This window comes from Felis catus, chromosome C1 (genome assembly GCF_018350175.1).
Source record: "Felis catus isolate Fca126 chromosome C1, F.catus_Fca126_mat1.0, whole genome shotgun sequence".
Classification (NCBI taxonomy): Eukaryota; Metazoa; Chordata; class Mammalia; order Carnivora; family Felidae; genus Felis; species Felis catus.
In genome coordinates this window covers 3,829,965-3,854,549 of record NC_058375.1, presented here as the reverse complement: position 1 = coordinate 3,854,549, position 24,585 = coordinate 3,829,965, and the positions used below count along the sequence as shown (strand labels likewise).

The 24,585-nt window shown below is 54.3% G+C and overlaps 2 protein-coding genes across 13 annotated transcripts in view; one reads left to right on the top strand and one right to left on the bottom strand.

Moving 5' to 3' along the window:
* The window catches only part of KCNAB2 (potassium voltage-gated channel subfamily A regulatory beta subunit 2), an 84,742-nt gene extending 76,429 nt beyond the window's left edge, over positions 1-8,313 (bottom strand). The window contains exon 1 of one of the 2 annotated variants that reach the window (XM_045035004.1): positions 8,168-8,313. The gene's annotated coding sequence lies outside the window, so the exon portion shown is untranslated. Of the gene's footprint in view, positions 1-8,046 lie in introns of both variants that reach the window. The other variant, XM_019836067.3, reaches the window with a different exon arrangement.
* Positions 8,314-8,385: 72 nt separating this feature from the next.
* The window catches only part of NPHP4 (nephrocystin 4), a 109,731-nt gene continuing 93,531 nt past the window's right edge, over positions 8,386-24,585 (top strand). For 4 of the 11 annotated variants that reach the window (XM_019836058.3, XM_019836057.3, XM_045034997.1 and 1 more), the window contains exons 1-2: positions 9,445-9,516; positions 15,298-15,470. In XM_019836058.3, the coding sequence (XP_019691617.2) occupies positions 15,336-15,470 (135 nt within the window). In that variant the 5' untranslated portion in view covers positions 9,445-9,516; positions 15,298-15,335. Of the gene's footprint in view, positions 8,600-8,678; positions 8,885-9,444; positions 9,517-15,297; positions 15,471-24,585 lie in introns of those variants that run through there. The other 7 variants (XM_045034998.1, XM_045035001.1, XR_006583869.1 and 4 more) reach the window with 7 other exon arrangements.

The window sequence follows — 24,585 nt, the reverse complement described above, 5'->3', positions numbered from 1 at the left end:
TGAGGTCAGCCCAGAGCAGGCGAGTGCGCTTGGGGTCCGTGTGGGGGGAGTGGGGGGCGATGCCCTGGCACCAGGCAATTTCACCAACACATACAGGGAAACGAGCATTTCCCTGGAGAACGAGGCACAGGCTGTCTGGCTCAGGAAGTGGGAAGGCCTGGGCTGGGGTTGCAAGAGTAGCCCCCATGGTGGATGGGCCCCTCCTCTAAGGACGGTCCAATGCATGGAGCGGGGTCCCAGGGACCATGGCACAGGTTCGGTTTCTGCCCAGAGGGTTCCCTTCTCTGACCGTTCTAGGTCCGTGGGCCACGCTTTTGCACCCGTGCCCAGCTCGGCAGAGGATGCCTCCAGCTGGGCGAACGGGAGCTCCACATGCCATTGTCCACCCTGCCCTGCCCTCTGGGAGCGTCCACTGTTCCTGATGGTCGCTGACAGCCTGCTTTGGCGCGTCCCCTGAGGGCTGAGCCGGGGGCTGCAGCGGTGATGACACAGACATGCCCTGTCCTCGTGGGCACACGGTCTAGGAGGGCCCAGACACCAGCCACAATGGCCACTATGGAGTGCAGAGGCATACGGGAGGCTAGCGAGGCGGCTCAGGGACCCAACACAGGTCAGCGGTCAGGAGCCAACAGGTAGGATTCCTCCCCGAGCCTTGGTTCCTTCTTCCTAAAATGGGGTCGCTGGACTACAGGGCACCAGACTCAGGGGCCTGAAGGGACTTTGCTGACGCCCACTGGCTGGAGAAGCAATGCTGAGTGAAATAAAGCCCTGTATTAGTTAAAGTGCCTGCTCACACTGGGGCTGTGTTAGAGACCAGGGATTCTGGCCGAGCGGGGGGACAGGTGCCCTCGTCTCTGTGAGGGGCTGGGGGAAGGGCCCCCTGGCTTGTGATGCCTTTGCGTGCAGAGTGCTGGGTGAGAGCCTGGGCTGCACCTGCCGCCCCCTCTCCTACTGTTCACACAGGCTGCTACCCCGGGACCCACGTGGGCATACCATGGGGCCCAGCCAGGCCCTCACACCCATACAGCCCAGCAGGTGGCTGGGCACCTCCAGCAGCTACCATGGTTACCAGCCTGCAGGAGGGTGGGGAGAAACCCTCTTTTCTGCAGCCCTCCCAGGGGCACTCTGTGGGCTTTGCCAGAACCTTCTAAGCATGGGTGAGATGCAGCGTGTTTGGGAAGGTGGTAGTACCTGAGGGACCCTCAAGGCAGGGCTGGGGGCGCTCATGGGACCTGGTCAGCTTCCCTCTCCCCACGCTGTATGAATGACCCAGCTCAGCCCCACAGAAGAGGCAGGAAATATCTTCTAAAGATGAGCAGCCCCCTAGACGCTTCCTCGATTGGCCCAGTGTCCTTTCCCTGAGGTCATGCCAGTACCTCTCGCTGTCCCTGCACTTTTTTTTTTAAGTTTCTTTATTTATTTTGAAAGAGAGTGAGTGGGGGGGGGGGCACAGAGAGAGAGGGAGAGAGAGGGAGAGAGAGACAACCCCAAGCAGGCTCTGATCTGTCAGCCCAGAGTCTGATGTGGGGCTCGAACTCACGAACCATGAGATCATGACCTGAGTGGAAAACGAGAGCCGGGCACTTAACCAACTGAGCCCCCCGGGCACCCCGTCCCTCATCTTTCTGTATGCAGCTCTCCCTGCCCAGAATGGTGCCCCGTCCTATGTCCCCCTGACACTCTGGCTTCAGCCTCACGTCTCTTCCTGACCACATAGGATGCACGCTGTCTGGTGGCACCTGCCCGGCCTGAAGACACTTCTGTTGTGGCCCAAGGGGCACCCACGTGTCCCGGACCCCACGTCTTCTCCCCCAGCCGATGTGGCCTCATCCACACCTTTTTGGGACAGCGAAGGAACGGGTAACTTCCCGGCACAGGCCGCAACTGCACAGAGCCGGGGTTGGGAGCACAACATCGCCTACGGGCAAGCACAGCTGCTCGGGCTGTGACATCAGGCCTGGGATGGTTGACGCATCTCATCCAAACAAATCCTTTTGTTAGGACAGTGGGTGCGCGTCCCCCAGCAGATGCCCCGCGTGCCCTGGTGGCCTCTCCTAAACCCATCTTTCAGCATGAAGGGGAAGCACAGTAAGGGGGCAACCCGGTGCCTCCAAAGTGCCCTGGCCGGGGCAGCTGGGACCCCCTACTCCCCCCCCCCCCAGTCACCCCTGGCTCCCTTCTCCAACAGGTGTAAACGGGGAGGGGTCTGCTGCTCCAGGAAAGTCAAAGCTTGCCTGTGGCCCTGAAGAAAGGTGGCCGTTTTGGGTTGGGATTTGCAATTCTGTTCCGGGTATCATGTGTCCTTTGTAGGAGCAAAGGGACAGAGATGGCTCCGGGCCTGCTGTCCCTGACACCTGAACACCTCCTGGCCAGGGTGACTAAAAATACCTTCTTCTCATTGAGAGGGAAAGGCAATACCCCCGGGGCTGGGGGGACGGGGAGAAGAAGCCAGGAGCAGAGGTGGGAGACAGGCTACCGAGATGGGGGAGGCGAGATGCCACAGGAGGAGACCAGAGGGACAGAGCCCGCTCCTCTGTAGAGCCTGGCTTCCATCAGACAAGTGCACGGACCGTCAGCATCCCCGACCAACAACCTCATTCCGAGAGGACCACGACGCTACTGACAATGACACCCTGTCATGCTTGTCAAGATAAAAGCAGGATTTGAGGTCACAGATGACACAGGTGTAGCAGCTCACTCCTGGAGAAGTGGGCTTCACGCATTCCTGAGACTCGAGGAAGCCCCAGGGTGCCCTTGGCATCGGAGCCTCCAATGACCGGAGCTTCCCTGTGAGCTGCCTTAGGGAGAAGCGAGAGCCGCAAGTTCACCGATAAACACAACAAGCTGGGAGTGTCTTTCAAAGTGAGGTCTCAGAACCCCTGGGCCAGTGCTGGCGAAAGACGGAGCCTCATCAGAACCCTTGGGGGACTGGTTCTGGGTGCCCCTCCCTGCGGTTCTGGCATGTGTGCCCATGGCCCTTGGCACGTCTGGAGCCCTGGGCCCCCCGGAGCCCCCTGCTTCCCCGCTCTGCAGTCACACTGTGTGCACAGCTACCAGTGTAGCTGGAGAATGAGAATCTCCTTGCTCGTGCCCTCTAGTATAGCCGATATTCTTCCATCTAGAAGGGGCGGGAAGGGCACTGTTCCCAGGGAGGCCCTGCCACCACAGAGCGTTCAGGAAAGCACGGCTCGCAGGCAGAATTCTAGATCCTTCTGCCCTTGGCTACATTTGACAGCTTGTGGGCCTCAGGGCTGGAGTTTGCTCCGAAGGATCCCCCAGCTGCCGAGGGAACATGGAAACATGCTGCGGTGACGGGGAGTGGGTACGCTCAGACGGCGGCTCAGCAGCCCCCCCAGTGCCCACTGCAAGGGTGTGCGGGCGTGCAGACAGGCGCCGGGCAGACTGGCCTGGCCCTCCAGGAGGCCTGAGGTAAGGGAGGACAGGACGAGGTGCGTCCCTCCATTCACAGAGAGGCTCTTCTCTGCAGTGGCAACGGGACGGCACCCCCTCCCCATGGAAGTGGCCGGCTGGGCCCATTCTGAGCAGCCCTGGGGGGGATCATGAAGTCACTCAAAAGGGGACCCGAGTCACTGCTCAAGCCTTCCAGGGAGCCCCCTGGACTCCAGGTAGGGCGATCATTTGGACCCCGTCCATGACTAGAAGTGGAAGGTGGCAGGGTAGCCAACATTGACCGGACACCCTGCTACGAGACCTGGATCGTCCCTATGCTTTTACTCACATAGTCTTGTTTCGCCAATCCAGAAAGAGAGTGAAGCCAGATGGCTGAGAAGGCGAGAGCCAGAGACTGAGGGAGATGCGGAGCTAACTTCCCACCAGGGTCCACGGGCCAGACTGGTGACCGAGGGCCCTGTGGACGAGACCCGGTATTTAGGGGTCTTTATGGGCTCGGTATTTATGTGCTCATTCCCTGGGGAAACTGGCCTAGTGACGAACACTTTGCTGCTCTGTCTTGAACTCGGGGCAGGGATCTGAGAAGTAGGGCATCGCCTAGCTTTCAGCCTCCAGGTAGATCTTTTCTCCAAGATCTCCGTGGAGAAAATGACCAAACTGAGTCTGCAGCATGGGTACGAAGCTGGAGGAGATAGTCCCCCCTTTCCGCTTCTTCTCTTGCCCCAATCTTATTTTATCTGTGCCCCGCACAACATCGAGAGCCAACTCTGCAGGTGTCTGTGTGCTGGGGTGAGAGAGAAGCAGGCTGGCTGCAAGGGGGAGGGCAAGGGAGGCAGGGGCCAGGGATGTGGGCAAGACAGGTGTTGGGGGACTGGCTGTGCTACGAGGGACACACGCAAGCCCACACGCATGCCAAGGTCTCCAGGGTTAAGTACGTGGCGATGATTTGGCAGAGCAGGGAGAGCCTCCTGAGACCACATCCTGTGGGGCTATGAGTTAGAAAGCTGGGTGTGGCTGTGGGGCACCCTCATGGCTGGGGGGCACTGGGCCCAGAGCTCATCCTGGGGATACAGGGAGAGGAAGGCCAGCTCTCAGCTGAGCCCCACAGGAAGTGGTAAAGTGTAAGAAGACACGGCAGCTGTTCACGCCCACCCGGCAGGGAGACTCTCCTACCTGCCAAGGGCAGGCTGAATGGAAGCCTCAAGCTACCCCACAGAGACAGTATGACCAGGTGGGTCACCATCTGGTCCCAGGGGTGCTCTCTCTCCTGGGGAGGCCCTGTTCCCTCTTCCTCCCCTGAAGTGGCTGAGCCAAGAGAGGTTGGCCAAGGACCACCTCTGTTCACAGAGTGCTCCAGAGAAAGGCAGGACCAGGAGTGAATGGAGGGCAGAGTGTGTTAGGCTCCCCTTCGTGAAAAGGGTGGGTTTCCATGTCCCTTGGGAGCTGGGATTGAACCCTGACCCTGCTGTGGATCTGAGACCCATCTGTGTGTGTGAGCTCGGGGGCGGGGGGGGGGCGGGGATTTCCGGCATTTCCGGAGCTTGGTGGGAAGGGGGAGGGGTGGTACCTGTCTCAGAGTCTTGGCACAGCAGGAACAGAATCAAGGTTTCCTTAGGAGTTAGGAGGCTGGGTCAGTCTTTCCACCCTTCTGTGCCTCAGTTTCCCCATCCTGGCTAACCAGCCCACCTTGTAGGGTGATTTACAAAGATCTGTCACAGAGCAAGGTCCAAAGTGCAGGCCCAGGATGACCTAAGACTCTTCTCTCTTTTCATCTTGCCAGGTGCCTTGGCCCCTTGCCTGCTCTTTGATGACCTCTTTGGAACCATGGCGCCCTGGCTCTGGGGACCTGCCAGGCCAAGCAGGATGGTATCACTAGAATTCTCTGTGGTTGATGACATTCTCCCCCGCCCCCCACAACAGCTCCCCAGTGACTCAGACACACCCCAGGGCACTGGTTTCCTCTATACATGTCAGCAACATCTCAGAGTGGCCTAACCAAAGGGCAGCTGAATCCAATGGTTGGGCACATCACAGGGTGCTGGCTTCTTCCGATTGGGAGAGTGGAAGACGACCTGGGCCTCCATTAGTGGGGTGTGAAGGGTCTGGATCCACCCCTGCCCTCAGTGACCTTGGAGAAGTCTCTGCCTCTGGGCTTCCGTGGACTCCCTTAGGGGGGAAGATGGCCAAGACCTTTCGCCTCTACGAGGTGAGACCCCCCTGGCTGCTGGGAGAGGGGATGGAGGGAGGCCCGGTGTTTCTGGCCCCCCACACCTTCAGAGATGGTCTTCCCCAAGTGCCACCTGCAGCTGCCACTGCCCTGCCCTGTTATTCAGGGACTCCAGGAGATCACTCTTCTCTGGGACCTTTGGTGACATGAAGGTCACTGAGAATGTCATCAAGGACTAAACACGTGCTGCTTTCAGCCGGAGTCCCTGGAAACGAAACGCGTGACACAGGTTCCAACAAAGAGGAGGCCTTCCTTCGCCACTCTGAGGTGTCCGGTTGCCTTGGACCCAGCACCAACTAACAGAAAGTCTGGAGGAGCACCCCCCCCCCCCCCGCCGCCTCTGAGCCCCTACCGGAAACTGCCAAATCAAAACTTGTGCCACTCACTTCCTCCTGAATCATTTGGAGATCGTTGGCAAAGAAAGCCAGCCTCTCAGGCTGTCCCCGTCCACAGAGCTCACTCGTCCCTCAGGCTCCCAGAGCGCACGGCCGGCTGGGACCCCCGCAAGGCAGGAAGTGGTATCCCGTTTCGCCACACCTGTGGTGTGCAATCACTTTTGTGCCCAATTCTTCCCAACCAGGCTCCACATTCAGACCCAAAGGGTTTTGAGCACAAGACCTGGGTTTCACATTTTTCATAACCCCCCTCCCATCCCCCACGGCCTGGCTCAGTCCTGTGGGGGGGGGTTGCCGAGGAGTGTCTACAGAGTCTGGCAACTGGCAGGGGAGAGAGAAACACAACAGCTGAACCTCAGTTGTATACGGGAGGCCTCCCCCGGGGTTGCTTTCCAGGCAGGAAGGAGCTGCAGCCCAAACACCATCACTGCCACTGAGGCTGGGTGTGGATCTGGAGTGTTCCCATGGACGCAACCTGGGGAGCCAATGCCCTCTGGGCCCCTCACTGAGACAGCACATGGGCAGGAGCCCAGGAACTGCACATAAGCCTGGCTCTGCAGGTGGATGCTTTTCCAAGCAACAACCAGGAGGGCAGATGGGACTCTCCACACGCAGGTCCCCCAACCCTGCAATGTGTTAGCAGAGTGGGAGCTTGCTCTTGGCACTGGAAGGGGGATGGCATTTTTGAGGGGGAGGAGAAGTTGCAGAGAAAGAAGAAACCCCGAAACGACAGACCCTGGGACAGCTGTGGCCTGAACTTGGTGTTCTCACTCCTCGGATGTGGATGTATTAATTTCCATAAATGCTAATAGCCCATTTCCCCAAGAGCTATTACTTATGTCATCTCCCCTTGGATGCGGTTCAACACAGGACAGACAAATGAAGGGGAGAGAAGGCAGCCCCCACTGGCGGGTCCCCTGCTCCCCACCCATGTCCCCACCAGGCAGCTCGGGTCTCTTTCCTAAGGTGGCCCTTGTAACTAACTGCAGGGTCAAGACCCCCAGCCTTTAGCCCCGCAGTCGAGTTCTGTCAGGCCAGGAGGCAAAGAAAGTTACCAACCCCGAAAATGCTGAATCACAAAGTGAGGCTGAACAGGAAAGTGGGGGTGGGGTGGGGAGGGAGATGGTGGCCAGGGAGGAAGGCAGGAAAGGGTGCTAAGGGGCTTCCCACCTGGAGCCCCCCAGGATGCTCTAGGTGAAGCGCAGTCCCCCCACGGGATCCCCCAGGATAAGCGCCAGGAGGAGCGGAGCCAGGGTGTGACTGGGTGGGAGGGTGGCAAGGTGGGCAGGTACTCTGGCTGCTGCTACCGCAGCACGAAACGGTGCAGCTTCTGGGTCTCTGCATCCTGCGGGAGCAGCAGCAGGTAGGGAGGTAGGGAAAGAAGAGAAGCTGAAGATGGGGAAGGGGCTTAGGCACGGGGTGGAGTGGGGTGGGGTGGGGTTGGGTGTGTAGGTAGCCCGAGGAACTGGTGCAGGAAGGAAGTGCCAAGGACCTGGGGACCTGCAAGGTGGGGGGAGAGCGCCCACCGAGAGAGATGTAGGGGCTGGGAGCAGATTGGATGGGAGGATGGTAACAAGGATCGGGAGAGAGAGGCAGGATGAGCCTTCAGAAGCAATAAGGAGAAGAGATGGGGAGGTCCGTGGCCAGGCGCGCTCGGATGGGGCTGCGCAGAGGCCGCGGGAAGGGATGGGAAGGAAGGCTGGGGGCAGGGGGAGGCGAGGCTGCAGGAAGGGGAGGGGGCAGAGGTGGGGAGGAGGGCACCCGGACGAGGGGAGGGATGAAGTTTGGGGCAGGGGTCGGGGATGGGAGCTGAAAGGTCGGGCGGGATGGGGGAAGGGAGATGATGGAGAAGGAGGTGAGCCGGCTGGAGAGGAGGTGAGGACGGAGGCGGGCGCGGGGACGCGCTGTGGAAGAGGAGATGGAGAATCAGCGCGGGCCTCGCGGGTGCCCGCCGCTGCTCTCCCGGCGCACGGCGGTGGCCAGCGCGGCCCGCCGGGGTCCCCCTGCACTCACCTGGGGGCTCCAGCTCCGAATCCTGTGCCCCGCTCCGGATCTTCCTTCCCGCCCTGCCCCGGCGACTTTAGCGCCCCCGAATCCCGCTCGCTCGGCCAGGTTCCGCCTGCAGCATCCTCACCTCGTGGGACGCCCTGGGCCACGCCTCTACTGTCTTCTCATTGGTTGGCCTTCACGTCAGTCATATTCCAATTGGCTGAAGGGGTCGTCGGCCATGCAAATCAGGACGGGCCCGCGGCTGCGCCGATTGGCTGGCGCTACGGGAGCGGAGCTCCTGGACTGGGGCTCTGATTGGCCCCTCGGGCCTGCCAGCAACGCTGACGCGGGGCGGGCTCCGGGCGCGAGCGCGCGGCGCGCCGCCTGCCGAGGCTACTCCCGCGGTGGTGGCGGACCGGGCGACCCTCTGCCGGTCCTCTGTCCTCTAGGTCTGCGGCTCCGGCGGGCTCCCGAGGGCACCGGCGGGGCTCTGGGTCGGTCGTGGGGGCACTTCCTCAACAGCTTGGGCCTCGGCGCGCCGGGCACGGCCGCGGCGGGCGGCGGGCCCGTCTCCTAGGTAACGCAGTCCGCGGCGGGCGGAACCACGCTGGCTGGCGCCGCGGGGGAGGTTGGACGGGGCCCGGGGCGCTGCGGGCGGCGGAGCGGGCTGGGGCCCGGGCTAGGGGTGCTCCGCGCGTCCCTCCGCGGGGACAGGGAGCCCGCGTCAGTGGCATCCCGCCCCCTGTCTTGACCCTTGGTGCGGCCCGGGGTTCCAGTGGGGCTCCTTGGGGCTCACCCTGCGCGCCCTCTGCCCTTGGCCCTGGCGTCCGTCAGCAGCCGCTCGGCTTAAGACGAAAGCGCGGTACGGACGACCTGGGCTTTGCTGAGACCCTGATGAACGTAGGCCCACTGCACTCGGCGTCCCGCTGCCCTTCCCCGGCCGGACAGCAGTGGGGTACTCCTGCAGGGTGTTTGTTCCCGGGTCGGGCCCTCATCCCCTGCTGGTGCATCCCAGAGCCGCCGCCCAGCGGAGATTACGAGACTCTGGCTCTTGCAGGAGGTTCTGTCTGCCCTGCTGGTCCTGCCTTCCCTTCCGCTGTCCGTGTCGCTGACTTCCTGACCGACTTAAGAGCTGACCACCTGGGCCCCTCCCGCATGCTTGCTCTCCTAAGCGCTCCTAATGAGTCAGAGGCCCCGCCTGTGCACATGTCTCCACCGCCTGTCTCCGTAGAAGACCGCTGCGTTCTCAGAGCGGTTGGGTCTCCGTGTTGCGTGTGTCCTGTGATTCTGGACAGCCGGCTCCACTTCCAACCCAGTCTCCATCCCAGCTCGCTGCACCCTCACCACCTCTGTCATTTTCATAGATCACACCCTGTCTTCGTTGTGTGCTAACTTATCTCCTGTCTTTCTGCTTCACACCAGATCCATCCCGTGAGGGCAGGGAGCTGGTCTGCTACCTTCAGGGCGGTGTCTCCAGGCCCTGGCGCGTGGTAGGTATGCAAAGAAGATTGCTTGAATGAGCAAATTCAAGGCAGCGCTTAACTAGACCTCACTTGCTCCCAGAAAACCTTCCCAAAGCTTTTTGGTCTCAGGCACCCCAAATCTTGTTCACTTCTTGGAAAGAAGCTTCCCTCAGCCTGCACAGCACCTCGTGGCTCCTGCCCGTCTTTCTCTGGTAAACCATTGGGAAACTCTGTCCCAGCTTACCCTGTTTAGCACCCAAGCCCCCTTTTCTTTCTGTCCCCTCAACCCCCTCTCCCCAACAAAAACAGAGACTTGATTAGCCTCATCTTCTGTGTGCTGTTCACTCTTGCTCCCACTGGATTTTTAGATTCTTTTTTTTTTTTAAGTTTATTTTTGAGAGAGAGAGAGACAGAGACAGAGACAGAGTGGGGGAGGGGCAGAGAGAGACTCCCAAGCAGGCTCCATGCTGTCAGTGCCTGGACATGGGGTTCAAACTCACGAACTGCGAGATCATGACCTGAGCTGAAATCAAGAATCAGATGCTCAACTGACTGAGCCACCCAGGTGCCCCGGATTTTTAGATTCTTAACAACAGGGCACTTGGCGGGTCTTCACCATTGCATGCACTGGAACGGAATAGGTGAGCAGAAGCAGAGCCCTCTAGGAAACCTCCCAGCCCTCTCATCTTACAGGTGGGAGACAGATGCAGGGAGGGCAGGAGACTTCCCTGAAGCCTGAGGGCAGTGGGGGTAAGCCTGGGTCCTCGGCTGGTGTCTCATTGGCTTCGATTGTAATGGTCATGTACGACCAGCTGTGTGACTTTGGCCTGGCCCTTTAACCTGAGTCTCACTGTCCTCGTCAGTGATATTTACACAGTTGCTGGAATAACACACGTGGAAAAGCTTGAGAGGGCCCAGCTCACTGTGGGAACTCGTGAAAACTGGTGCGTTTTCTTGTATGGTTTTTCCCCCAGAGAGCCCTTTCCCTAGGCTCGAAGCACGGAGCCCTCGATGTTTTCTCTTTATTGTTTCCTCCAACCCCAGAGGTCCTTCTGTCTTTCCTCTGTAGCCGCCTTGATTCCTGCATGGCACAATTTAATTATACTTCATCATTGGAAAGATTTTCACTGAGGACCTAGCCCTGACCTCACTGAGCTCAGTCTTGCAGGACAAGAGAGATGGGGAGCCTCAGGGAGCCTGGTGACTTCTGTGACAGGCTCCCTTGTGGGGGAGCCACTGGAGGGGGCTGGGGGTGCCCACCCTGCGGAAGTGGCATCGGATCTGACTTCTAAGGATGTGTGTGGGTTTTCTAGGGGCCTTGTGTATGTGTGTTGAGGGGAGCAGAGAGGTCATGGTATCTATGAGGGACTGTAGCAAAGGCAGAGGGGTGGTGGAGTGGGGGAGGGTCAGGTGGCAGCTGTTCTGTGGGGGTTGGGAGGAAGGGGAGAGTTCTGTGCCTGCCTGGTCTCCACCCCCAGGAGCCTGTGTCTCCGGTGTCCTCTCTCCCTCCACCGCCCGCTCGGACTGTCGCTGTCTACCTCCACCTGCCCAGCTCACTGTTTTGGTTGGGTGGCTGTTCCCTTCAGAGCAGATGCCTTTCTGCCCGGTGTGGGTCCTGCTGTGCCGGGGGCACTCCCGTGGATGCGCGTTCCCTGCCAGGTGGACCAAAACTGGAGTGTTCTTCAGCACCTGCCGGCCAAGTGTGGTCCCCGGCAGGAGGGGAAGGAGGTACCCGGGCAGGAATCTGGGCCCAGTGGGCAGGGTCTTCAGTGGCCTGCAAGAGGGGCACGGCCCCAGAGCTGGGCAGACACTATAGGCAGCGTGCAGAGGCCCCATTCAGAGGCCTGAATGGCCTCTACACGGCGCTACATGGCGAGCTTCAGGCTGTCGTGGTGCTCGCTCGGTATGAATTAATGTCCTGGTTTTTTAAAAAAATTTTTTTTAACGTTTATTTATTATTTTTGAGACAGAGAGAGACAGAGTATGAATGGGGGAGGGTCAGAGAGAGAGGGAGACACAGAATCTGAAACAGGCTCCAGGCTCTGAGCTGTCAGCACAGAGCCCAACGCAGGGCTCGAACTCACGGATCGTGATATCATGACCTGAGCCGAAGTCAGACACTTAACCGACTGAGCCACCCAGGCGCCCCAATGTCCCAGTTTTATAACAAGTGCACGGGAAGACGTTTTCCCTAAAAAAAAAAAAAAATGGGAGTCAACTTTATTGAGACTTCAATTAGATTTTATGAAAATTTTTTGAGTTCTGATGATGAGCCAGGTACCAAGGACACGGGAAAATAGATCCCTTTATGCAGGTGGCTGGCCAGTACAGGGCAGGTGGCAGCCGTGCCCGTGGGAAGCCCAGCAGCTGGCCCTGGGAGCCTCCCAGAAGGTCTCTTGGGCAGGTGGCCCTCCTGCTGGGTGTCAAGCCTCCACTGCTCAGAAGCGCACCTGTGTGTCCTGTGGCTTTTGTAATGGTACCACGTGCTGGGTGGCTCAGGATGACACAGAGTTCTTCTCTTTCAGTTCTGGAGGTCGGAAGTCCACGGTCTGTCTCACTGGGCCGAAGTCGAGGTGTGGGCAGGGCTGTGTGGGGGAGGATCTGTTTTGCTTTGTGGTCACCTGAACTTCCCTCTCTCCCTCCTGGGTCCCCCACCAGGCCCGCCTATGGAGTCCAGGGCACTTTCCTCACCTGAAGGTCCTTAGCTTAATTAATCATGCCCCCAAAGTCCCTCTTGCCATGTGAAGTCACACATTTCTCAGGTTCTGGGGATTAGGACAGGGACAGCTTTGGGGGCAATTCTTTAGCACAGAAAGCCTTCAAGGGCTTTTCCTGGCAACTCAGCTCCGGTGGGAGTGGGGCTGCCTTCCGTCAGCCTGTCTCCACCTGGAGGTCTGGGTCCTCCCCACCCCCATCTCCACCAGTCTCCCCTGGGCTGGCCTCGACCTCGGGCTCTCCCTGGAGCAGCAGGTGGCCCCTGGGGCTCCCGGCTGGCTTGGGCAGCTCCTGTCTTCTGAGCAGAGACAACCTCTCCAGAGGGAACCGTGGCTGGAGTCCCAGGGGAGACGGTGGTTTGCACACCGTGGGTCACATGTCATCTGTGAGCGCACCACTAGAGCGCTCTGCCCGTAATCGTGGGCGGCCTTCCCACACATGGGGTCGGGAGGGTCATTCCTTAAAACGGGGTATCGTGCAGACCAAAGTAACGCAGGACAAGGACCCCAGTGCATGCATGCTGTCCCGCTCGGGAACCGCCCAGATCTGGATGCTGGTGTGGATGCCTGCCTGGGGGGGGGGGGGGGCACTCCCGTGGAGGGACAGGACTCTGTTCCCCGGGCCCTCTGGTGTGGGGGAGCATCTCAGGCCAGTCACATCTGTGCTCTGGGCTCTGCTCCCCACATGCTGCACAAAAGCCCTCGTCCCGCTAGAACAGCCCTTCATGCTTTACAAAATCGTTGAGGACTCCAAGGAGCTTAACATCTACCAGGATTTACCATGTTAGGAATGAAAACTGAGAAATGTCAACAATGTTATTGTTCATTTAAAGATAGCGATAGACCTGTTACTTGTTAGCCTGAAGTGTATTTTTTTTATGAAAGCCAACTGTTTCCCAGAACAAAAAAATTAGCAGGAAGAGGGGTGGTTTTGCGTTTTCGTAAGTTTTTTTTAACGTCTGGCTTAGTAGGCAGCTGGGTCTCATACAGATTTCTGTTTTGAACCTGTTGAGCTATGTTGTTTTGGTCGCAGTCGTTGAAAGAAACTTGGCCTCACTCAGAAGGGAGGAGTGTTTGGGTAAAAATTAGGGATGTTCTCCTCTGGTGCTTCACCAAAAAGCAGTAGTTTCTTGAACGTTTGTTGCCAAGTAGAGTTTGACACTCTGCCAGTGAACTTGTCATACTCTGGTACTTACAGTCCTTTGATGTGTCCTGCACTTTGGGTGGGTCTTTTACACATGCAGGCTTTTATATCGTTAGGCCCTGCACGCTAGGAGAATACTGGTTCTAAGGTAGGCTCCTCTTCTAAACAGCGCAGATTTAATTCTACAATTTCAAAAGATCCCTTTCCTTACCGTCACCATCCATCTCAGGAAAACCTTCAAGGAGCTGGAAGCTGTCAGGTTCCCGGGGGAGGATACCGATTTCCCCGATTCTGATTTTTGCCTGAAAGCTCAATTCTTACAAGTTTTCCTCGAAGTGACAGACTCATTTTGTTCACGTCTGTCTGTCTGCAAGGTGCCCAAGTTCAAACGAGCACGTTTGTCTCTGAGCTGGTCTTTTAGTAAAAACGGTGCTGCTGAGTGACAGAAGCAGCTGGTCCCCCGCACAGTGCACAGATCATGCCCAGCTGACCCCGAGCCAACCATCACCCTGCATTTTGTAGCAGAAGGGCTTTTTTGTGGATTTGCCACATCATCACAAAATATTAGAAATGTGTGTACTCAAGGGCCAAGAAGTGGTGGTTTTCACAGCTTTACCAAAGACATTTAAAAAAATTTTTATTTTTTTAACATTTTTATTTCTGAGACAGAGAGAGACAGAGCGTGAGCGGGGAGGGGCAGAGAGAGAGAGGGAGACACAGAATCCGAAGCAGGTTCCAGGCTCCGAGCAGTCAGCACAGAGCCCTATGTGGGGCTCAAACTCGCAAACTGCGAGATCATGACCTGAGCCGAAGTCGGCCGGCCGCTCAACCGACTGAGTCCCCCAGGCCCCCCAACCAAAGACGTTCTTAAGTGAAGCTTCTGTGTCTTCTGCTGTGAGTGGTGAAGAACACCCAGCAGCCCGAAGGGTTTGGTGCCGTTGCCTTGGGGCGCCCTGAGGCCCCGGCAGCTTCGCCCACTGTTGCTGTGGCTTCATCAGCACAAATTGTCCATACAGAGAAAAAGGCCCATGACATCTGAATATTGTGGAAATATTTTTGACCTTGTGGAGCCCTTGACAACCCCGGGGAACCGCAGCGTCTGGGGACCACATTTAGAGAACCGCTGTCTTAGGAGACCAGATCACTGCCCTATCTTGCTTGTCATTTGAGTGTACGGGATTCAGCCTCTTATCAAAGCCAAGATTGTGTGTCAGCTGCAAGGTTGACAGTTCTAGAGAAGGTTCAGATCCCTGTCTGCCCGGAAGGCGGATGACATCCTCGATGAGCCAGGTCCCCAAGAAGCTCTTAGCACTCAAAACCTGTCCCAAATCGGCTTTGGCAACAAGGGACTGCCCATGTAGCTGAGCTGTCCTGGGTGGCTTTAGGGTCTCTTACCATGACACCTAGACCCACTGGTCCTTTTGCTCTGCTTGCTTTTTCCACGTGTGTCTCACGGAAGCTGCTCCCGTGGTGGCCCCTGACAGCTTCACACTGATGACCTCTCTGCTTTAAGGGCTGCAGAAAAGAGTATTTCCTTCTCTCAATAGGAGCAGCAGAAGCTGTGAGATTTGCATGTCGTTGGCTCTGACTGGGTCATGCCTCCTAGTCCCTTCCAAGACGGCCCTAGTCCCCAAGGCCTGGCACTCTTGTGTAGTACTCAACCTCCGCAACTGTACAAAGCAGCCCTGCATGTGCCTGTCTCTATACCGGTCCCTGGCTGAGGCCAGCCTAGTCATGCTGTAGTTGGGTCAGGACAGCCAGGACGGAGAGGCTATCCGGAGCGAGACGGGGGCACGTCGACCCCGGGGAAAGCAGCATGGGGTTCGGAGGGAGGAGTGGCGGAGGGTGGGTTTCGGGGATGGTGTGGTGTGGTGGGAGGTAGGAGACTTTCAGAATTGCTCTGAGCACCGTGGCCCTTAAAACTCCTTTATTTATTTGAACACAAATCACGCAGGTAATCCTAGAGGCCCGAGTCATCCTCAGACTGGCAGAATGAAAGACTGGCTCAGGGTTTTTGACCAAAACGTGCTGGTCCCTCCCCACCCGCAGAGAGCACGCCAGCCTATGAAGGAATCGACTGCGTTTCAGTGCGTCCTGAAGTGGCTTGATGGGCCGCTAATTAAGCAGGTAAAGAAATTTGCTATTTGTTGTCAACTGCATGTCGTTACTGTTCCAGCTGAGAGGATATTGATTTTCACTTATTTATCTGAGTCTTACCACTGTACCCATTACCTCGGGCTTTGGCAGTATTTGGAGGCAAAGTGGCCCATCAGCAAAGAGAATACCTGATTCAGCGACTCGGTCAGCACTTTTGACACCGGGTGAAGGTTTCTTCTGCCCACAGTGGAGCAGTTTTAAAACTCCGGTAATCTGATTTTTCTTGGGTCCCTTGAGCCAGCATATTTGCAGGAGGTGGGCTCGTGCACGATTCAACACCGCCTGCTTGCAGCCTGGCACTTAGAGCTGCCGGGGCAGAGCTCCGGGCATCCTGGCAGAAGCCGTGTGCCTGGACGTACCACGGCCGTCTGCACACTCGGGACCTTGCTCCGTGGCTCTGCAGGCGTCCGTGTCCTTCCGGGGCAGGGAACCTGGGGAGAAGCTGGTGCTTCTGCGCTGCCCGCGGGACAGTCACGTCATTGGAGGCTTCCAGTGAGGCCCAGTGGGGTGCGTGGGAAGGATACAGACCTACCAGTGTGAGCATGTGACTTTTTGTAGGGTTTGGCCTGGCATAGGCCGTGTCCTCTGCAGGTGGTCCTAGAGCTGATAGGACGATGCTCCATGTCCAAGTCGTTGGGGAGCTGGGTCTGTAAGAGCTCACTGCCGCGAAGGCGCCCACACCCCCCCGGCTCCAAGCCCTCTGGTCCAGCGCCTGCTGTGTGCGGCCTTCGCGTTGGCCCCGCGGTAGCTGCTGTTCCCCCAGCTGTACCGCCCAGCACCCTCCTGTACCGGCCTGCTTTGTCCGGAAGCCGGGGCCGTCAGAAGAGGAGGTGGTCGGAGACCAGCGGAGCCGGTTGTGAGGGACGCCCGGCTCTAGGCGGCTGGCGGGGCAGACAGCCAGGGGGCTCTGCCTCATAGGAGCACACGAGTCAGTGATGGCACTGTCTCTCTCCTAGGAGTTTTACGAAGGAGATTTTATTCATTGTCCCATTTTGTTTCGTTTATTTGTATTTATTTTTGAAAAGGTGATTACCGTTGTTCAGAATTCACTAGGGTACGCCAGCAAAGTGTATCGTTCCACAGAGTCCCTAAGGCCCCAGTGTCCCTCCCTGGACACAGCCGGCACGACCTGTTTTTTGGTATAGCTTTCCAGAAATTGTAAGCAAATGCAACAAATAAATACACTTGTATTTTATGCTTTAAAAATATTCTTAGCAAGGTCTTACAGATGTTCATGTCATCACGTGAAGAATTTCATTCTCTCTTATGACAACATAGTATTTCTTTGGATGATTCTGCGTTTATTTATTCAGACCCTTATTGATGAACACGTAGAGTTTTTTTCAGTTGTTTGCTGTCACAGATACAGCTACAAGGAATAACTTCATTTACGTGTTTTTTTTTCATGTACACATGTGTCTGTACAATGAGTCCTATAAGTGGGATTCCTGATTCAGAGTCACGTGTCAGAAGTTATTGTTTAAGACCCAGTTATAGGCTGTTTATAAAAAAAAAAACGTGCTTTAAACAGAAAGACGTGAACTGTATGTGTGACGGTAAGAGGATGGAGAAAAGATAGGCCATGTAAACCCTGTAAGAAATCTTTGTGTTGTACTGACGTCAGATAAAGTCAATTTCAAGGTGAGGAGTATTACCAGAGATAAAGGGGCATTCCTTCCTTCCTTCCTTCCTTCCTTCCTTCCTTCCTTCCTTCCTTCCCTTCCCTTCCCTTCCCTTCCCTTCCCTTCCCTTCTATCCTTCTGTCTATTTTGTGAGAGAGAGAGAGAGAGAGAGAGAAAGAGAGAGAGAGATTCCCACGCAGGCTCTGCACTGTCAGAACAGGGCCAGATGCGGGGCTTGAACTGATGAACTGTGAGATGGTGACCTGAGCTGAAATCAAGGGTCAGAAGCTCAGCTGAGCCACCCAGGCTCCCCTAGAGGGGCATTTCATTATGATGATGGCAGTCAAGAAGATAGGACAGTCCTAAATGTGTATGTGCCTCTCTTGGGGCCTGTAACACCACCCTTAGGTTCAGTGATTCATTGGGAGGACTCCCATGGCTCGGCACGTGGTCCGTCTCCCAGGAAAGATTTACTACAGCGAGAGGATACGGAGCAGGATCAGCCATGGGAGAGGCATGTGGGGGGAATTGTGGGGCAGGCACATGCTTCAGGGGTGCTCTGCCAGTGGAGCCCCACAGGGTGCATTCAGTTCTTCCAACAACAGTAATGACAACACGTGTGAAACGTTCCCAGCCAAGGAAGCTTGTTAGAGGCTCCGGACGTTTTGGGGACTGGTCAGGTGGGCATCTTCTGCCTAGCGGGTTCCCAGATCATAGACTCTCAGCAGGAAAGCAGGTGTTCAGCATAAACCACTTTGTACAGCTTAGGCAAAGTACGAAGTGATCGGTAGAGTGAGGGGAACCCCCAGCCTCCAGCCAAGGGCCAGCCTCGTGGACCCACCTTTCAGAGCACACAGTTGGGCCAACCGTGCTAGCTCTTCTGTGCACGGTACCCGGTAAGACAGCTTCCAAACACGTGAAGCAAAATTGTGTAGAACTAAAGGGAGCACTGTTCAGATTCGCTGTCACCACTGGAGACTTTTAACTCTCCTCTCTCACTAACTGATAGAGCAAATAAACCAAAAACCAAAACAGGGGCACCTGGGTGGCTCAGTCCGTTAAGCGTCTGACTTCAGTGCAGGTCATGATCTCACCATTTGTGAGTTCGAGCCCCGTGGCGGGCTCTGTGCTGACAGCTTGGAGCCTGGAACCTGCCTTGGATTCTGTGTCTCCCTGTCTGTCTCTGCCCCTCCCCTGCTTGCACTCTATCTCTCTGTCTCAAAAATAAATAAACATAAAAAAATTTAAAAACCAAAAACCAAAAAACGCCCCATAATGATTTGGAAGATCTAAACACCACCAACCACGTAGACCTGTCTGTTATCTCTAAAACACTACAGCCAACAAATAGAATATGCGTTTTTCTCAAGTGTGGAAACTTCACTGAGATAGGCCATATGCTGGGACATAAAAATAAGTCTCCATGGATTTAAAATGATTGAAATTTATAGAGTATACATACGTCAACTGACTAGTATGGTATTAAATTAGAAATGAGCAACGAGATATCTAGAAAATCCTCAAAAAGCAGAAAATTAACACACTACCAACTAACCCATGAGTCAAAGAAGAAATCATGGGGAAATTAGAAAATATTTTGAAGTGAGGAATGGAAGAACATACCAAAATTTATGAGGTGCAACTATTTGAGTCCTTTGAAGGAAATTTATAGCTTTATATGACTATGTTAGAGGAGAAGAAAGGTATGAAATCAATGATCTCTTTCCTCCATCAGAATCTACATAAGAAGAAGTTAAACCTGAAGAAAATAGAAGAAGGAAATGGTAGATTTCTGTTTATTTAGCAGAAATCAATAAATTAAAAAGGCAAATAGTAGAGAAAATCAGCAAAGTTAGAAGTTGGTTCTTTGAAAAGCTTAATAGAATTGACAAACTCCTATAAGTCTGGTCATGAGCAAAGAGAGAGAAAACACAGATTACCAATATTAGGAAGGAAGGGAGTATTACAGTATATCTTACAGACGTTGAAATGATAGTCAAGGGAGAGGCACCTGGCTGGCTCAGCCGGTTAAGCTTTCGACTTCGGCTCAGGTCATGATTTCACATTCGTGAGTTGGAGCCCCGCGTTGGGCTCTGTGCTGACAGCTCAGAGTCTGGAGCCTGCTTCGGATTCTGTGTTTCCCTCTCTCTGCCCTTCCCCTGCTCACTCTGTCTCTGTCTCTCAAAAAAATGAATAAATGTTAAAAAATTAAAAAAGATAATCAAGAGATATTATGAATAACTTGTGTGCCAAGAAATTTGATGACTTAGTTGAGATGGAGAAATTTCTTGAAAAGCACAATTTACCAAAAGTTACACTAGAGGAAATAGAAGATCTATTAAAAAAAAATTATTTTTGAGACAGAGACAGAGTATGAGCGAGGGAGGGGCAGAGAGAATGAGGGAGACACAGAATCCAAAGCAGGCTCGAGGCTCTGAGCTGTCAGCACAGAGCCTGACATGGGGTTCAAACCCACGAACTGTGAGATCATGACCTGAGCTGAAGTTGGACACTCAACTTACTGAGCCACCCAGATGCCCTGAGGAAATAGAAAATCTAAATAGTCCTATATCCATTAAAGAAACAATTCATAAGCAAACATCTTCCTCCAAAGAAAACTCCAGACTTAAATGACTTCACTGTTGGATTTTATAAAATATTAAAAGAAGCAATAATATGAATTCTAGAACAAACTCTATCAGAAAAGAGAAGAGAGGATGCTTTCCAGTGTTGGTTTTTTTTTTTTTTTTGAGCCCCCATAACTGATAACTAAATCAGGCGAGGATATCGCAAGTACAGACTAACGTCCCTCATGAATATTAACACAAAAAACCTTAAAATATTGGGACATAGGATCTAGTTAGTACCTTACAATCAGATGGGGTTTAACACAGGAACCGAACGTTTTACAGCTTTTACAGTTGACTCTTGAACAGTATGCGGGTTGGGGTGCTGACCCCCTCAAAATCAAAAATCTGCATATAACTTTTGACTCCTCCAAAACCTAATTACTAATAGCCTGCTGTTGACCAGAAGCCTTCCCAATAATGTAAACAATTGATTAATACGTATTTTATATGCTATATGTGTTATGTACTGTGTTCTTACAGTAAAGTCAGCTAGTGGAGAGAAAATGCCATTAAGAAAATCACAAGGAAGAGAAAACACATCTACAGTCCTATAATGTGTTTATAAAACAAAAAAAACGTGTAGGTGGACCTGTACGGTTCAAATCTGTGTTGTTCAAGGGTCGGCTGTACATACAAGAAATCAGTGAAAAGACAGCACCTGAAAGAAGACTGGGGTGCCTGGGTGGCTAAGCATCCAACTTGATCTCAGCTCAGGTCTTGATCTTGGGGCTGTGAGTTCAAGCCCTGTGTTGGGCTCTATGCTGGACGTGAAGCCTCCTTAAACATAAAAAATAAATAAATAAATAAATAAAAGAAGACCAAGTAGGAAACAAACGTAAAAAGCATAGTCTTACAAAGTTTATACGATTTGAGTTATTTTGGGAATTGACAGCTTTAGATGACAGCAAACTTCCCTGTGAAAGGTGTTGGCTAAAAATATTAATGTATTTTTGAACTCAGGATACTTTCTTAATAATTTTAGTATGTCTTTCTTGCTGTCCCACTTACCTTTTCCATTGAGTTTAACTTTACCATGAACGTTGATTGTTCTTTTTTGCTTTGGCTATTCCAATTCAGTTTGATGTTTCTTGGGCACCATTGTATATTTGCAGCTGCGTGGGGGACACAGATGACCATCCCACATTCTGTCTTCACACACCAGCAGAGACTGTTTAGAAACCTACCTGATTAGAAATGGGTACGGAGTCACATAGAGGTGGAAGGGTGGTTAGGGTCTGGGTTCTGGGAAGAGGGCTAGGTCAGCAGGAAAGGTTTGGGAATTAGCAGGTTGTGGCTGGTGCTTACATCTCTGAGAACGGGAGGAAGAGGAGGGAGAGAGAGGAGGAGGGGGGGAGAGAAAGGGGAGAGGGGAGGAAGATGGGGAGGAAGAAGAGGAGGGGGAAGGATTGGGAAGAGGGAGGGGGAGGGAGGAGGAGGGGAAGGGGCAGGAGGGGAGGGAGAGGAGTGGCGGGGAGGAGGGAGAACAGGGAATAGGGGAGGAGGGAGGAGGGGAAAGGAGGAGGAGGGAGGGGGTGGGGGGAGGAGCGAGAGGAGGAGGGAAGGGGAGAAGACGAATGGGGAAGAGAAGGAGGGTTAAGAGGCTGCTGGTGGCACCCTGGGCAGCATCAGCAGTGAGGGGAAGCTTAGGATCAGGCCCCTGGGGACAAGTGCACTGAGTATGGGGCAAGGTCTCGTTCTAGGCCCTAAGGATGGGGCAGGGAAGAGTATCCGGGAGGATACTCTGGGCCCTTATCCTCCCAGAGCTCATGCTTGGTTGGGGGCAGCAGAGAACTGGATGAACCCCAGGGAAAGGGAAAGCAAGGTCAGAGGACCGGCAGGGGTCTAGATGGTGGAGGTCAGGGAAGGCACGGGAATGAGGTTCCTGAGAAGAGGTAGCTGGGGGGAATAGGAGGAGGGAAGGGGATGTGGCTAGAGAGACAGGGGCCATGCTGAGAGAGGTGTGTGGAGGCCTGGGGAGTGGGGAGGTCCCCACAACTCCGTGATTGAAACCAGGCTTGGCTGCCTCCTCCCTACCTCTTTGCTGTCTTCCTGCTTCCTCGCTCCCAGCTTCCAGGGACAGAAAACACTGCCATCATCCTTTGCTAGGGACTAGGGACTAGGGACGTGGGACGTGGGACTCATGAGCACTAGACCCAGGAGAAGCCTGGGCGCCGTGAGGCAGCTGGCCACCCCATCCTTAACCTGTTCTGTGGTTCTGTCCCTCACATCCGCATCCAGCCCATCCTCGCTGAGCTCCTGGTGCTGGCTGGAGGGAGATGAAATTGACAAAATAATTGTGAGCTATTTAAGGTGCCCAGTGGGGGGTTTGATACACTGTACATTGTGAGGACCCCCACTGAGTTAAATGACACATCCGGCCCCTCCCTCTTCCCTCACGGTTGCTGCAGTTACACAGGGGGACCTTGTTTTATTTATTTATTTATTTATTTATTTATTTATTTATTTATTTATTATTAAATGTTTGTTTATTTTTGAGAGAGAGAGATAGAGAGCTTGAGCAGGGGAGGGGCAGAGAGAGAGGGAGACACAGAATCCGAAGCAGGCTCCAGGCTCCCAGCTGTCTGCACAGAGCCCTACACGGGTCTCAAACCCATGAACTGCAAGTTCATGACCTGAGCTGAAGTCGATGCTTAACTGACTGAGCCCCCCAGGCGCCTCAGGGAATATTCTTATACACATATTTCTATGGGTTTGTCTAAGGGTATCCAGAGGACAAATTCTAGCTGAGTTGCTAGAGCAAAGGGTGCATCTGATCAGATTTTCAGTATTGCCAGATGCCCTCCATGGAGATGGTAACATTTTATATGCCCATGAAAATTGTACAAGAATACCTATTTTCCCCATCCTGTGGCAGAAGTTGTCAAAGTTTTTGATTGTTGCTAACCTGAGAGGTTAGAGGTGGTATATCATTATTTAAAAAAAAAAATTTGGGGGGCACCTGGGTGGCTCAGTTGGTTAATCGGCCGACTTCAGCTCAGGTCATGATCTCACGGTCCGTGAGTTCGAGCCCCGCGTCGGGCTCTGCGCTGACAGCTCAGAGCCTGGAGCCTGTTTCAGATTCTGTGTCTCCCTCTCTCTGACCCTCCCCCGTTCATGCTCTGTCTCTCTCTGTCTCAAAAATAAAAAAAAACGTTAAAAAAAAATTAAAAAAAAATTTTTTTTAACATTTATTTATTATTGAGAGACAGAGCATGAGTGGGGGAGGGGCAGAGAGAGAGGGAGACACAATCCGAAGCAGGCTCCAGGCTCCAAGCTGTCAGCACAGAGCCCAATGTGGGGCTCGAACACACAGACTGAGAGATCATGACCTGAGCTGAAGTCAGACACTTAACTGACTCAGCCACCCAGGCGCCCCATGGGGGGCTTAGTTTTAAAACCCATGTCATGAGAGGTGCCTGGGTGGCTCAGTCGGTTGAGCATCTACCTCTTGATTTTGGTTCAGGTCATGTGGGATCGAGCCCCATGTTGGGCTCTGTGCTGACAGTGTGGAGCCTGCTTGGGATCTCTCTGTCCCTCCCCCATTCTTGCTTTTGCATGCTCGCGTGCTCTCTCTCTCAAGTAAACTTAAAAAAAAAAAAACAAACCTATGTGGGGTGAGGGCAACATTGAGAAGACAGTTTATTACTGTTCCTAAGAGGCGGGGTATGCCAGGCCACATAGGGCCATGCGGGGTGGCACCAGGGTGTCATGGGGTCTGAAAGGAGGCGGAGCAGCTGGGGAGACCATAGCCAAGAATCTTCACCTTGGCTTTCATGGGAGGGAAGGCACAAGGCAGGGTGAGCACTTGACCAGGTTTAGGATTGGCGGGTGTGAATCATTTCAGCGGCCTCCTGGAGGCTAGGAGCCAGATAGGGGACCAGGTGGGAGTCTGGACTCTGGATTGGCCGGTTAGCATATCAGAGACGTTCTGGAAGGCAAGTCATTTACTCTGTGTAGGAGTTAGCTGGTCCTGGCCGGGGGGGGGGGGGGGGGGGGCGGTCAGTCTCCTGTGGTGAGGCCCCAGGTGCCAGAGCACCAAGAACACAGTGTCAGAAAAACTAGTTAACACAGTTGAGTATGGTTGGTGCAGGCTCTCCAGGGTCGCTGAGAACCCCGGCTCTCCTCTGCCCCAGGGCCTTTGGTTTGCTGCTCCTTCTGCCTGGTGTCTCCCCTCCCCTTAGTTCTCAGCTCACACATCATCTTTCCTGACCTCCCCTGGCCATCCTGTTAAAATGCACACCCACCGTCTCCCTCACTCTTACTGTTCTTTACATGAGCCCTGTTCCCTGTTGTCTCACTAGTGCCTGGAACAGTGCCTGGCACAGAGTAGATGCGTAGAGTAGATGCTTAATGAATGTTTGATGAATGAATGAGTGAATGAATGAATGAATGAAAACCATTTCTTGGTTCCAGGGCAGACGATAAGAGCACGAAGGAGAGCCTCACTGTAGGTTGTGTGGCTCTGGGAAGATGGCTTGTGTTTACAGTCCCTGGGTGTTTTCGTCTGTGTTGGCAGCCATGACTTCTCAGTCCTCAAAGATTTGCTTCTCCTTTGCTAATACCACCCCAGAATAATTCTGACAAGTTGAGGATTTAGAGTTTGTGATTATATCAAGAAGGACTCATTTGTTTGCAAATAATAAGGACAGCCCCATTCAAAACAGCTTAAGTTAGAGAAAGCTCACACAACAGACAAATCCATAGTTAGGACAAACTTCAGGTGTGGCTTGATCTAGGGTCTCAAGTGCCATAACCTGGGCTTGTTCTCTCTCGGGCCCATGTGGTGTCAGGTGCCTGTGTCTCTTCAGCCGTGGCCTCTTGTGTCTCATTGGC